The sequence below is a fragment of the Rhinoraja longicauda genome, chromosome 15, assembly GCF_053455715.1.
Source record: "Rhinoraja longicauda isolate Sanriku21f chromosome 15, sRhiLon1.1, whole genome shotgun sequence".
NCBI classification, from domain to species: domain Eukaryota; kingdom Metazoa; phylum Chordata; class Chondrichthyes; order Rajiformes; family Arhynchobatidae; genus Rhinoraja; species Rhinoraja longicauda.
Genome location: NC_135967.1, coordinates 38,119,229 through 38,134,995, shown reverse-complemented (window position 1 = coordinate 38,134,995; position 15,767 = coordinate 38,119,229). Strand labels below are relative to the sequence as shown.

Here is a 15,767-nt window from a genome sequence, read left to right as displayed (position 1 = left end):
TTTGTATGTTCCCCCTATGACTGCGGGGATTTTCTCATGTTTCCTTCCACACTCCAAAGATGTACAGGTTTATAGATGAATTGGCTATGGTAAAATTGTAAATGGTCCCTTGTGTGTAGGATACTGCTGGTGTGTGGCGTGATCGCTGGTTGGCGTGGACTCGGTGGGCCAAAGGGCTTGTTTCTGCGCTGTATCTCTAAGGTCTAAATTAAAGTGTTGGTAGGCATCAATGCTATAGTTTGTTATTGCAGTTGGACACCAAAGTGGTAGCAGTGGAGTAGCAAGGAGACTTGCCAAAGATGCATGGATTTTTGTGATTTATTTTCTTTTTAAAGGATAGCACATTTTCTGTTTATTTTAAATTTGCCCTAACTCCCATGGCAGGACTGAACTACCCAGGGACTTGAGTGCTGGCAGCATAGTCTTATTTTTCCAAGAGCCGAACAGGGAACAGGATGATCATGGATTTAAAATAAACCAAAGTGTTGGAGGAACTTGGCAGGTCAGGCAGCATCTATGGAAGGAATGGCTAGACGATGATTTTGCTGGACCCCACAGATTGGAGAAAGTGTTTCATTCCATTCCCTTTGAAACGGCTTTTGTCCATTCTCTCTCCAGATGCTGCCGAACCAGCTAAGTTCCTCCAGCACTGCTTGTGCTCAAGATTCCAGTGCCTGCAGTTTCTTGTGTCTCTATGGATTTAAAATGACGGGGCTGATGATTAAAGAATGATGTAAATGGACCAGAAATAATCAGTGCTGCAGGAAAGAAGAGATGTGTAATACAGCCCAACAGTGACCTCAGTCTATCAGAGACTTTACCCACCCAGACATTTCCCACACTCCCTGCAGCTTTACACGTGTCTTTCCTCACCTTCCTAGTTCTGACGAAGGGTCTTTGGCCTGAAATGATAACTCTGCTTCTCTTCCTGTAGGACATGGCCTGATCTTTAGTTTAGAGATACAGCGCGGAAACAGGCCTTTTTCGGCCCACCAGGTGCGCGCCGATCAGCGATCCCTGCACATTAACACTATCCTATACCCACTAGGGACAATTTCTTCTGAGCACTTGCAGCATTTTCTCATGTTAGATTTCCATCATGTGCAGATTTTTTTTTTGTTGGTGGTTTACTTGAGTTCAGCAGTTTGTACCTTTTTTACATTTTGTCAGTGGTTCCTCATTGAACAGGAGCTGGAAAGGCTAATCTGGGTCTATTGGATTGTGTGGGAGAAGCTTGGGTCATTTTTTAAACAAGCCCATGAAACATGGCAGTTTTTTGTGATGGAGTCTGCAATTTATATTATAGCTGACATAATTGATATAATAATGGAGGCTGAGCAGCATAAAGACCATCTAATATGGAAGATAGGCACAAAATGCTGGAGTGGCTCCAAAAATAATAGGTGACGTTTCAGGTCAAAACCCTCCATCAGTCTGATCTTCAGCATAAACCTGCATCCGCAGTTCCTTCCTACACATTTAATATATAGAGCTGTAACTAGAAATGGCAATGTTTTTTTCCCCTTTTTTTCCCCCTTGCTGGTGTGACTGGGAAAATATAGCAGAGTAACAAACTTTTTTGTATTCTGTGCATGCATTAAATGAGTTATGATGCAGCATTTCTGACGGGAAAATCCCTTGTCACCTTCAGAACTGGAAGAACAAACTCGCAAAGCACTAGAGCTGGACCTGGAGAGGAAATCTGCCCAGGAGGAGGCTGAACGACTGGATCAAGAGCGCAAGTCTGCCGAGGACACCAAGCTGGCCTTGATCGAACAATCCCAAAGCCAGATGAAAAATCAGGAGCAACTGGTAAATAGCATCACATGAATTTTGCCCTCTATAATAGTTCTGGATATCGTGCAGAGGATATTCAACCCAATAAGTGAATGGTTTTGAGTTCCACGCACCTTGCTTTGTCCTGTTTCAAATTCTGGCTTGCCCACAAGGGAGGATCACATCAGGGAGAAGGGCCACACTTGTTTATTGGGTGAGTTGCCTGGCAATCCAACTTGCCATGATACATTAGGGGTGGCGCAGCGGGAGAGCTTCTGCCTTACAGCGGCAGTGACCTGGGTTCGATCCTGACCCGGCATGCTATCTGTGCGGAGTTTGTACGTTCTCCCTGTGAACTGCGTGGGTTTTCTCTGGGATCTACGGTTTCCTCCCACACTCCAAAGACATACAGGTTTGTAGGCTAATTGGCTTAGTAGAATTAGATTGTCCCTCGTGTGCGTAGGATACAGTTTGTGTGCGGGGATCACTGACATGGACTCGGTGGGCTGAAGGTCCTGTTTCCATGCTGTATCTCTAAACTAAACTAAGTGAAACCAAAGAGCCTTGCAGCATCCTCTAAACATAATGTACGTGATTTATACTGGCCTTTCTATAATATAGAGTCATACAGAACAAAAACTGGTCTTTCAGCCCACTCATCCAAGCCAACCAAGATGCACTATCTAAGCTAGACCCAAGTGGCTGCATTTGGCTCGTATCTCTCTAAACCTTTCATATCATTATACTTGTCCAAATGTCTTTTTAATGTTATTGTACCTAACTCAACAACCTTGTCTGGCATCTTGTTCCAGATACTTACCACTATCTGACTGAAATAAATAGTCTCTCTGGTATCTATTAAATCTTGCCCCTCTCGCCTTAAACCTATGTCCTCTGGTTCTTGATTTCCCCTACTCTTGGTAAAAGACTCTGCATATGAAGACTGAAAACCAGGGGCGACCCAATGCTTCTTAAAGCCAGTGGAATTTTAATTGGTTTGCTGACATAACCCAATGCTGAAACTGTTTTAAACATTGCTACGTAGTTTCCCAATTATCTGTTAATCGTCGTTATGGCTTTTCCTTTCAAGAAGCATGAAACAATGTTAATGCCTTGGCATGTTTGTACTCGGAAAGAAATGGGTAAGTGGTGGGAAAGTAACACTGTGCACATCAACTTGTAGGCTGCTGAGCTCACGAAACTCACTTCCAAAATAAATGTGTTGGAGGAAACGAAGAAAAAGAAGGAGGATGAGGCTTCTGAATGGCAGGAGAAGGTAAGGCTTTGGAATCTCCAAGTCAATTAATAAAGCTTTCCTCTCCTGAACGACATCTTGAGGTCCAGTTCTGTGAGATGTTCATAAGTCATCGGAGCAGAATTAGATCTTTCTGCCCATTGAGTCTATTCCACCATTCATTAGAGAGAGCTAGATAGAGCTCTTGAGGATAGCGGAATCCGGGGGTATGGGGAGAAGGCAGGAACGGGGTACTGATTGAGAATGATCAGCCATGAATGGTGGTGCTGGCTCGAAGGGCTGAATGGCCTACTGTCATTGTCATTCATGGCTGATCTATCTTTCTCGCTCAACTCCATTCTCCTGCCTTCTCCCCGTAAAGTTTAACACCCTTACTAATCAAGAACCTGTCATTCTCTGCTTTTAAACTACCCAAAGACTTGGCCTCCGCAGCCGTCTGTGGCCATGAATTCCACAATTTCACCACCCTCTGGCTAACTTAATTCCTCCATCTCCTTTCTAAATATGCGTCCTTTTTATTCTGAGGCTGTGCCCAGCATTCCTAGACACTCCCACTAGTGGAAACATCTTCTCCACATCCACTCTATCCAGTTCTTTTGCTGTTTGGTAAGTTTCAATGAGATCCTCCTAAACTCCAGCAAGTGCAGGCCCGGAGCTGTCAAGCACACAATATGTTAACCCAATCATCCCGAGGATCATTCTTGTAAGCCTTTAGACCCTCTCCAATGCCTCCTCAGATGGACGCAAAAGGCTGGAGTAACTCAGTGGGTCAGATAGCATCTCTGGAGAAAAGAAACGGGTGACGTTTTATAGACAATAGGTGCAGGAGGAGGCCATTCGGCCCTTCGAGCCAGCACCGCCATTCAAAGTGATCATGGCTGATCATTCTTAATCAGTGCCCCGTTCCTGCCTTCTCCCCATTCCCCCTGACTCCGCTATCCTTAAAAGCTCTCTTGAATGCATTCAGAGAATTGGCCTCCACTGCCTTCTGAGGCAGAGAATTCCACAGATTCACAACTCTCTGACTGAAAAAGTTTTTCCTCATCTCAGTTCTAAATGGCCTACCCTTTATTCTTAAACTGTGTCCCCTTGTTCTGGACTCCCCCAACATTGGGAACATGTTTCCTGCCTCTAACGTGTCCAACCACTTAATAATCGAGACCCTCTTTTCTTCACATCCCTCCTCAGATATGGGCCCAAAACTGCTCAGGGTCCAAGCAGTGCCTTTATAAAGCCTCGGCATTACTTCTGAAGAAGGGTCTTGACCCAAAACATCACCCATTCCTTCTCTCCAGAGATGCTGCCTGTCCCGCTGAGTTACTCCAGCATTTTGTGTCTACCCTCGGAATTACTTCGCTGCTTTTGTTTCTCCTCTCGAAATGAGTTCTAACATTGCATTTGCCTTCCTTATTACTGATTCCACCTGCAAATTAACTTTTTGGGAATCATGCAGCAACATTCCCAAATCCCATTGAACCTCCGATCTGTGAATCCTCTCCCCATAGTGGACCGGGTGATTGATGGTTGGCATGGACTCAGTGGGCCAAAGGGTCTGTTTCCATGCTTTATCTCTAAACTTAAACCTTTTTTGGGAAGAGTTTTTTAATGAGTCTAGTGCTTGCCCCTTGGGCCACACAGCCTGCCAGGAGTTGGTCTGTTATGCAATTGCTCAGATACATTTCCTGATGACAGCAGATGATGGATACCAGAAGACTATAGACTGTCACTGAATATTTTTTTCCTTTCACAATGTGTACACGTTATCTAATTTCCAACAGGAAGTTTTCCTCCACAATCATGTGGAATGTTGATTAAATAGTTCTATTGCAGACTTTGGCATGGGTAACAACACTATTAGTCACCTCAATACCTATGACTGGAGATGCATTGTAAGTTGTGAACAAAACACGATTTAAAACTAGAATTTTAGAAGCACATACTTAAGGATAAGTCTAGTTGTCTTTTTTGCTGTATCTGATGGAACATTACCTTTGTTTTTCTACACATGGTAACTATATTTTAACACAAGATCTGTGGTTGTCACGAGTAACAAAGTTGCCATGAGCGATTGAGGTATTGCCTTTTCAAAGAGCAGAGACAGAAAAGGTTCTCTGGTTATTCTCCTGATACTATACTTGAGGATGGAAGGGTGGCACAGCTTGTAGAGCCACTGCTTCACAGCGCCAGAGACCAGTGTTCAATCCCGACTTCTGATGCTGTCTGTGTGGAGTTTGCACGTTCTCCCCATGAACTCGCAGAGTTCCTCTGGGTGTTCGGGTGGCCTCTCACATCCCCAAAGCGTGCGGGTTTGCAGGTTAATTAGCCTCTAAATTGACCCCATTGAGTAGGGGAAGATCATCATGTGATAGGAATAGAATTAGGCCATTTGGCCCATCAAGTCTATTCTGCCATTCAACCATGGCTGATCGATCTCTCCATCCTAACTCCATTCTCTTGCCTTCTCCCCAGAACACCCGTGCTAATCAATGATGAGAAAGTGGGTTCACATTGAGCTAGTGGACCGGGTGATTGATGGTTGGCATGGACTCAGTGGGCCAAAGGGTCTGTTTCCATGCTTTATCTCTAAACTTAAACCATTTTTGGGAAGTGTTTTTTAATGAGTCTAGTGCTTGCCCCTTGGGCCGCACAGCCTGCCAGGAGTTGGTCTGTTATGCAATTCAGCTTAAAGAAGGTTCTGTGAAGTAGGCTTCATTCAGAACTACAACCTAGAAGAGCACGCTACTATGAAGGTATAGCATAGAAACGGGCTATCTGTCCATGCATACCACGGCCTTATTCCCATTTACCATCACTTGTTCCATAGCTTTTATTGTGGTTCAAATGTTAGTCCAAATACTAAAACATTGAGGGTATTTGCCCTTTCCTCTCATTCCAATTACCTCCAGGTTCCAGCCACCGGCTGGGTGGAGAAAGTTATACCTCAGAATCCTTCTCGTTCCTTTGCCTCAAACGTATGCCCTCTTGTTTCTGTCACTACTGTTATGGAGAAATTTTGTATGACCAATGCGATCTGTGCTCTCAATGTTCTATACCTTGACTTGGGTATTCTCTCACTGCCTCTAATCCAAGGAAAACAAACCCACCTCATCATCCTCTGTTCATATGTGAAATGTTTCATACCAGGCCACACCTCTATCTTCTCGAGTCCATATAAAGGAGTGATTCCAGCTGTGCTCAGTTCTCCAGCAGTACCTACCTAATGTTATATAAAGTTGTAACATCTCTCCTTTTGCATTCCTTTCCCTGGCTAAAGAAGGCCACTATCCTGTATGCTTTCTTGACCACCTTACCTGCCTGTGCTACCACTTTCAGAGATGATATTTGCCCCACCATTCCTTGGTATTTGCCAGGATCCTGTGGTTAATAGGCAGAATGGCGGCACGGTGGCGCAGCGGTAGTTGCTGCCTTACAGCGCCAGAGACCCGGGTTCAATCCTGACTACGTGTGCTGTCTGTGTGGGGTTTTTGCGTTCTCTCCATGACCACGTGGGTTTTCTCCGCGTGCTCCGGATTCCTCCCACATACCAAAGACATGCAGGTTTGTAGGTTAATTGGCTTCTGTAAAATTGTACGCTGTTGCTAGTGTGTTCTATAGTGCGAGTGTACAGGGTGATTGCTGGTTAGGGTGGACTGAGTTGGCCGAGGTGTCCGTTACCACACTGTATCTCAAGTCTAAACTCTGTAATTCTCAGTCCCTATTGATCTTTGGATAGCCTTCATCCCAGGAATAGAAGCATCCCAAAAGCATGTTCCATTTTAACTACTGCAGTACCAGGTGTGCCCTGGTGGTGCACAAAGGTCCTTGCGTTAGAGTTATACTGTGTGGAAACAAGCCCTTTGTCCCAACTTGCCCACAGTGACCAACATGTCCCATCTACACTAATCCCACCTGCTGGTATTTGGCCCATATCCCTCTAAACCAGTCCTATCCATCTACTTGTCCAAATGTTTCTTAAAGGTATATGCTTCCGGCCTCGACTACCACCTCCAGCAGCTTGTTCCAAACACCCGCATGTGTGTGATGTTGCCTGGGTTTTCAAATGAGATATTGTGTCTACTGTCCCTGTGAAAAAATGATTCCATGATTTGAGAATGTGCAGGGAATGTTGTGCCTTTGTCCTCGCCTAGCATTACTGCATGTAATATGACCAGTCTCATTGCTGTTTGTGGGTCCTTGCAAATGATCAAACTTCCTTCACAACAGCAATAACCACTTTATTAGCTATAAAGTTCGAAGGCATTAAAATTACAACAAAGTCCAGAGGTTATAAAAATGCACCCCGTTAGATGTCATTGGGCCCAGTTGATTGAGGCGATTTGACCTTTTGAGCATTTTTAGTACCACATTAATGATGTCCAGTATCTTGCACTGCAGTAAGTCATAGCAGGTAGTTGATCAAGTACATGGATAGTCAAACAGTTTATCTTTGTGTACTTGAGTCATTTAGTTTGTTAACTTGAAATGTGTGCGTGGAAAACATGCCTCTTCCTAAGCAGTTGCAGTTCTGCTGCAACGTAATGCATGTTGGAGATAACAAGCCTGGCAACTCTGGATGGAGGTGATTGCCAAGCGGTCTGCTCATTTTTCTGTCACTGGCCATTCCCTTGCCTCCATTTACTGCCATGCACTCCTAAAACACTTAACTTGCATTGGCAAATACTGCCACAATCATTGCTTTTTTAGACCCTTCTGCATTTTGTTATTGGCCCTGGCTTACTGGTGACTGACTGAGCCCATTACTGTCTATTTTAAACTGAAAACCATCTTGTTGTAATTTTATTTTCATTGGCCTGTCAGCAAATTTGCTCATCAGGAGAAACACTTGCACGTTTATGATCAAGTAACCAAACCCAGATTGATTCTGCTATATTCACAAAATGCTGGAGTAACTCAGCAGGTCAGGCAGCATCTCGGGAGAGAAGGAATGGGTGACGTTTCGGGTCGAGACCTTTCTTCAGACTGATGTCGGGGGTGGGACAAAGGAAGGATATAGGTGGAGACAGGAAGATAGAGGGAGATCTGGGAAGGAGGAGGGGAAGGGAGGGACAGAGGAGCTATCTGAAGTTGGAGAAGTCGACGTTCATACCACCGGGCCGCAAACTGCCCAGGCGAAATATGAGGTGCTGCTCCTCCAATTTCCGGCGGGCCTCACTATGGCACTGGAGGAGGCCCATGACAGAGAGGTCAGACTGGGAATGGGAGGGGGAGTTAAAGTGCTGGGCCACCGGGAGATCAGTTGCGTTAATGCGGACCGAGCGCAGGTGTTCAGCGAAGCGATCGCCGAGCCTGCGCTTGGTTTCGCCGATATAGATAAGTTGACATCTAGAGCAGCGGATGCAATAGATGAGGTTGGAGGAGGTGCAGGTGAACCTCTGTCTCACCTGGAAAGAATGTTTGGGTCCTTTGATGGAGTTGCTATATCTGGGCTGGAGTCCGAGTAAATAAAATCTCACTGGGTTACACTTTCTGCTACCACACAGAGCCAGAAATAATTTTGTTACAACTTCTGTATTCCAAGTCTTATAATTTCTCTGGGTTAGGAAAATGGTGTGACAATAGACAATAGGTGCAGGAGTAGGCCATTCAGCCCTTCGAGCCAGCACCGCCATTCAATGCGATCATGGCTGATCACTCTCAATCAGTACCCCGTTCCTGCCTTCTCCCCATACCCCCTCACTCCGCTATCCTTAAGAGCTCTATCCAGCTCTCTCCTGAAAGCATCCAACGAACTGGCCTCTACTGCCTTCTGAGGCAGAGAATTCCACACCTTCACCACTCTCTGACTGAAAAAGTTCTTCCTCATCTCCGTTCTAAATGGCCTACCCCTTATTCTTAAACTGTGGCCCCTTGTTCTGGACTCCCCCAACATTGGGAACATGTTTCCTGCCTCTAATGTGTCCAATCCCCTAATTATCTTATATGTTTCAATAAGATCCCCCCTCATCCTTCTAAATTCCAGTGTATACAAGCCTAATTGCTCCAGCCTTTCAACATACGACAGTCCCGCCATTCCGGGAATTAACTAGTGAACCTACGCTGCACGCCCTCAATAGCAAGAATATCCTTCTTCAAATTTGGAGACCAAAACTGCACACAGTACTCCAGGTGCGGTCTCCCCAGGGCCCGGTACAACTGTAGAAGGACCTCTTTGCTCCTATACTCAACTCCTCTTGTTATGAAGGCCAACATTCCATTGGCTTTCTTCACTGCCTGCTGTACCTGCATGCTTCCTTTCAGTGACTGATGCACTAGGACACCCAGATGGAATGTGGCGGATGGAACTGCAGATGCTGGTTTAAACCGAAGATAGACACAAAATGCTGGAGTAACTCAGCGGGACAGGCAGCATCTCTGGAGAGAAGGAATAGGTGACGTTTCGGGATGAGACCCTTCTTCAGACTCAGCCAGGGGAGAGGGAGATACGGAGATAAGGAAGTGTAAGGTGTGAAAACAAGACAAAGGGGATGAACATCAAGGAAAATGTAGAATAGATCATTGTTAGCTAACATGAAATGTAATCGAGGACAGTCTGCCTGGTCGAAGAACTGGGAAGGGGGAAGGATGGAGAGAGAGGGAAAGCAAGGGTTACTTGAAGTTAGAGAAGTCAATATTCATACAACTGGGGTGTAAGCTGCCCAAGTGAAATATGAGGTAATGTTCCTCCAATTTGCGCTGGGCCTCACTCTGACAATGAAGGAGGCCCAGGATAAAAAGGTCAGTGTGGGAATGGGAGGGGGAGTTAGTGTTAAGCAACCGGGAGGTCAGGTAGGTTTAGGCGGACTAAGCAGAGGTGTTCAGCGAAACGGTATGTGGATCTTGCTGTTGAATTTGAGGTGGATGAAGTTCATGGTTTCTGTGGTGTTAACTGCAATAACTTGGGGTGGCGCAGCAGTAGAGTTGCTGCCCTACAGCTCCAGAGACCCGGGTACGACCGTAACTATGGGTGAGGTTGGTATGGAGTTTGTACGTGCTCCCTGTGATGGCGTGGGTTTTCTCTGGAGCTCCGGTTTCCTCCCACACTTGAGACGTACAGGTGTGTAGGTTAATTGGCTTTGGTAAAACTGTAAATTGCCCCTAGTGTGCAGGAGAGCACTAGAGAATGGGGTGATTCTTGGTCGGTGCAGACTCTGTGCCAAAGGGCCTGTTTCCGCGCTGTATCAATAAAGTCTGAATTGTGTGACTTTCAGTACCTACTGATCTTTAGATGCCCTTCATACCAGGAATAGAAGAATCCAGAAGCATGGTCCATTTTAACTACTGCAGTACCAGGTTACAGTGGGCCCTGGTGGTGCGCAAAGTCCTTGATTTCAAATGAGATAATCCTGTGAATGTGATTGCGTGTTTTGAGAAGTTGCAGGACATGCTGTCCCTATTGTCCTCACTGAACATCGTTCCATATGACCAAAGTCTAAACTAAAATGTCCAAACTTATTGGCTGGCAGGCTACACTGGCACAGCGAGATCTGGAAAAGACCAAAGAGGAGCTGAAAGTGGCTACAACACTCCCTCCCATCCCGCAAGCTGAAGACGAGCGTGCGGATGAGCACGACGAGAACGACGCAGAGGCGAGTGCGGAGCTGAGCTCGGAGGGGACTGTGCAAGATCGCAGTGAGGAGGAGCGACTAACCGAGGCAGAGAAAAACCAGCGCGTGCAGAAGCAACTGCAGGTGGGCCAGAACATGTTCCTTGTTTACCCGTTTTATGACCGAATGCTTCCATTTGCCTGTGTACAATACAATACAATATATCTTTATTGTCATCGTACAGGCGTACAACGAGATTGGGAATGCGCCTCCCATACGATGCAATAAATTAATTAGCTAATCAGTATAAATTTATACAACCCAGTGAAACAAATTAGAAACAGTTTAAAACAGTATAAAGTAGATCTGTGCCGGTTCACTGTGCGATGTGACCATCCGGCTCAGCAAGACCGGTTCATAGCAGCTATGGCCCTGGGGATGAAGCTATTCCTGAGTCTGGAGGTGCGGGCGTAGAAGGCCATGTAGCATCTGCCCGATGGTAGAATTTCAAACAGACCATTGCAGGGGTGTGAGGAGTCCTTGTGAATGCTGGTGGCTTTTCTGAGGCATCGTGTGTTGTAGATGCCCTCCAAGGCTGTTAGCTGTGTTCCGATAGTCTTCTGAGCTCTGTGGACTACAATATCCACAATACAATACCTACAATATCCTGTTCAAACCAAAAGTCGAAATGGTGGGATAGGGGAGAATAATGAAGGGTATGGTTAATGAAGAGGAGATTGATGCATTTTGGGAGGGGGAAGAAAAGTTTCAGAATAGAGTAGAAGGACATGACGTTCGTAGAAGTCAGTGATTTGAGCTGCTCGGTTAAATATCTTTCAGTACAGCTCTGCTATCAATAATCACAAGCTCCCTAAAGTAGTCTTATTAAGTTGGCACTTGGAGATGCCTGGAAGTACATTTTGGAAGTCATCAGATATAACGCCACAGGAGATCCTTCTTCCCTGTGGCTATCAAACTACAACTCCTTCCCCTTCGGTTGTGGGGTAGTCTGATTCCTCCTCCCCCCCCCCCCCCCCATCTTTGCACATCCCCAGTCCTTTCCACTCTTCACTTTAATTTTGTGTGTCTTGTGTTTTTATGACTGTTGGCAGATCAATTTCCCTCCTGGGATAAATAAAGATCTATCGTATCGTATACATATAATGTTGGCTGATGAAAGTTTTTTTTTCTTTCTGCTCCAAGGCATTAACTTCGGAGCTGGCCCAGGCACGGGACGAGACCAAGAAAACACGGAATGACATGTTACATGCCGAGAACATGAAGGCAGGACGAGACAAGTACAAAACTCTGAGGCAGATTCGGCAGGGCAACACCAAGCAGCGGATAGACGAGTTTGAATCCATGTAAATCCTCATTTCCTGTGACCAGCAAAGTCACTATAAGGGAATGAATCTGGTTTCATTAGGAGTTACCGAGAAGCCCTTGCTTTTCGATTTAATATCTGGCTTGTGCAAATCGGCAATAGAGATGTATTAAATTGTTCCTGTGTAGCACAAAAGTCTTTGGTTATGAAGTTTGGAAAATTGTTTATTCTATTTGTGATTACACCCATCAGATTTCTATAAAAGCCATGCTCTCTCTATTCATCTATATATTTTTAAACTGTCTTTTTTCAGCTTTGGCTAAAATTAATATTGTGGCTCACTTTAAACAATGTCCGTGTCCTAAGTTGTATATTTAATTAAACTTTTAAAATAAATCAAATTAGGTATGAAGCTAGGGGGAAAAAAATCCATTGTCACAAATCCATGTTAAATTTGAAATTAATACTTTTTAATTTCCAATTGCAATCTCATTAGTGCCTTGTTTTCCTTTTTTTATGTTTTGTTTGTAGCCTGGATATTATAATCCTTCACCAAATTACCCTCTGCTGGCATAACTAATTCATAAATGGGGGCAGATTCATGGAAGGTCACTCAACGAATTTATGACTGGTCATTTGGGATATTTATTTTTGCGTAATTTCCCGTGGAGGTATTAAATGCACATATTTTGACTCTAGGTCGTGTGGCTTTTAAAGGAATCTGTTTGGAATTCAGCTGTGTAAACTTGTTCTGACTTGAGTATGTTGCACTAAAATTTTAAACGTGTTAAAAAAATTTTTTAAATTTGCTAAATTTATAAAGGTTCTTGTTTGTCAGCCTGTGGTACCTGGGAGGTGTTACCACTCGAGTGCAATGCCACTTTGTCAATAGGAAGAGTCAATTTGGAAGAACCTTGGTGATTTTGTAAATTGCAGCTCCACTAACCTCTGGAATTGAAGGGTTTGGCATACAGTCTACTACTGCAATGAAAATTGTGCAAGTTGTATATTAAAGTGTTATAAATGCCGATACTAATGAGCTTTCTATTTCTAATTGAACATCTGTTGCCAAGAGCTACTGTTTGCTGCTGATTCTCATTCTTTTTATTTTATGTAGAAGTGCCAAAAGTCCTTTCAGTGTTACAGTGCATATGCTTGCGGCCAGGGTCATTCCTTGTGAAATTGGTTGCTCTATTTTCCTAAATAGCGTTATGTACTTGATGTAGTTACTTTGAAATAACTATGCAAAGTAGGAAGAGCAGAATTATTGTGTTATAACTGGTTTATTGATTTGCAAACTATCATGTGACCTTTTGTATTTTGCAGGATAATTATAAGAAATATGCAGTATTATATTAAGGAGCCAACTGTTCATTTGGAACCCATTGGTTGATTTTTTTTTACGATGATTTATATTACAATGACTTTGTAAAGTAGGCAATGCCATTTGGTAATAATGAACGGGGCTCTTCAGCTCATTGACAAAAGCTGCTTAATCTTCAGTGGTTGGAATTTTCTGTACATTGAAAATTGGCCAGTGTACATTTTTTTTTTCTACGGTGAAATCTGCTTCCTATTTAACAATTATCAAAGGGTTCTCGGTAACAAACTATTTGCTGATTTTTGGGAGGTTGTACTCAATTTGTCCTTTCTGCTCTAATAAATTTTCACATTTTCTGCACTGATTTTGATTATTTTTTCCTTTTTGTTGATCCTTTAAAACATGTTGAATAGGCTTTGTACTTGACTGAAATGAAATGAAGGGGAAATTTACACTAATATTGACAATTCGTTGACTCACTCCTCTGCCAAAGAGAGGATAAGTATCCAAAAGAAAGTTGCAAAAATAGTTCTATTGTTATATTATCAAATTAACCTCTGAGGAATTAGGTAGGAAGGAACTGCAGATGCTGGTTTAACACAATAAAACTAACAATTAACATAAGAAGATAAATCCAAAAAGCTGGAGTAACTCAGCAGGGCAGGCAGCATCTCTGGAGAAAAGGAAAAGGTGATATTTCGGGACGAAACCCTTCTTCAGACTGAAACGCCGCCTATTCCTTCTCTCCAGAGATGCTGCCTGGCCTGCTAAGTTACTCCAGCATTTGGTGTCTATCAAAGGAATTGTGACTTGGAAATACCCAGAGGATTACATGAGTCTTTTTTTTTTTAAACCTATTTGAAAACCATATTGTGGTGTTTTTTCTTTTTAAAGTGTGTGAGCTCTCTTTATATTCGATTAGGGGAAATAAAAAGATGTTTCTTCAGTCTGAAGAAGGGTCTCGACCCGAAACGTCACCCATTCCTTCTCTCCCGAGATGCTGCCTGACCTGCTGAGATACTCCAGCATTTTGTGAATAAATCGTTATGTTTCTTTGCTCTTTCCAGTGGAGTAATGCAGTAAATATTGAGTCTGTGAAGTCGATTACAATGTCACTGCCCCCCAGTGTCCTTCCAACCTCTCTCACATGTCTACAATGAAACCTAGAACATGGAGGATATCCCAGGGAAAGCCCATGCAAGTCACGGGGAGAAGGTACAAACTCCATGCAGACAGCAGCTGTGTTCAGGATCGATCCCCGGTCTCTGGCGCTGTCAGGTTGCAACTCAACAGCTGCGCCACCGTGCCGCCCTGGTGAAATACAGTTCATAGAGATTCTGTAGGGCATCTTGTGATCTATTGCAGCCTAGTCATCAGCCCTGCTGCTTTGCCTGTAATGCTCGCTAGTAGTTAAGAAGGTCGCCTCTGGCTTTTTCTGCTACCATGATTAGACATTGTAGGTGCTCAATTGAATCTTCTACAGAAGACGTGCAGTTATAAATCTTGAGTAATTTGACCCCTTTTTTTGAGAGAGTAAGTAGAGTTTGTTTGGAATTGGATAACTGACAAACTGGATGCAATTTGTAGCCACCTGGAGTATGTGATGCAATCAGCGATGCCTACAGAATATTCGTTTGGTAATGCAAAGTAATTGCACTTCACTCCTTCAGCTGTCATAGAGGCAGAGTCAAACAACGTGGAGACAGGCCCTTCGGCCCAACCTGACCATGCCGACCCACATGCCCCATGTCTAGGTAATCATTGGGATCATGTCAGGATCTGATGTGTTATTTCCTCCCGATATTAGTATTTGTTGCCATTTGACCCTCGCAGTTCATAAGCTCTAGGAGCAGAATTCGGCCCATCAAGTCTACACCGCCATTCCATCACGACTGGTCTGTCTTTCCCTCTCAACCCCATTCTCCTGACCTTCTCCCCATGACCCCTGATACCCGTACTAATCAAGAATTTGTCAATCTCTGCTGTAAAAATATCCATTAACTAGGCCTCCACAGCCTTCTGTGGCAATGAATTCCTCAGATTCACCACCCTCTGACTGAAGGAATTCCTCATCTCCTTTCTAAAGGTACGTCCTTATATTCCGAGGCTGTGGCCTCTAGTTCTGGACTCTCCCACTAGTGGAAACATCCTCCCCACATCCACTCTATCCAGGCCGTTCACTATTTGGTGAAACTATCGTTTTGAGAGATTTTTACCGATATGGTCTCGAGAATTATGCCTAGCTTCATGTGGCTCAACTAAACTATTCCAGTGGAATAGCTTGCAAGGTGACTGGCAGAGTCTTCTACATTGGATGTCGTAGATTAGGACTAGGTTATTGTGCCCTTTAAAAGTTCATATTTGAAGTCTGGCTGCACTGTACGGCTGAGAAGACTGGAGCTACATTAATACCACAGCCACGTGGAGCAGAACAACCCATGACAAGCACGCCAGGGTTTTGCTCTTAATCACACAGCATTAAATGATGGTGTGTAGTTTTAGTTTTAGAGATACAGCAGTGAAACAGGCCCTTCGGCCCACCGAGTC

General features: G+C 44.1%; 1 protein-coding gene across 1 annotated transcript in view; it reads left to right on the top strand.

The window, feature by feature from the left end:
* The window catches only part of msna (moesin a), a 101,812-nt gene extending 88,236 nt beyond the window's left edge, over positions 1-13,576 (top strand). Inside the window, exons 10-13 of the mRNA XM_078412522.1 lie at positions 1,652-1,812; positions 2,960-3,052; positions 10,495-10,719; positions 11,779-13,576. Coding sequence (XP_078268648.1) covers positions 1,652-1,812; positions 2,960-3,052; positions 10,495-10,719; positions 11,779-11,943 — 644 coding nt within the window. The 3' untranslated portion in view covers positions 11,944-13,576. The remainder of the gene's footprint in view (positions 1-1,651; positions 1,813-2,959; positions 3,053-10,494; positions 10,720-11,778) is intronic.
* Positions 13,577-15,767: the final 2,191 nt, after the last annotated feature.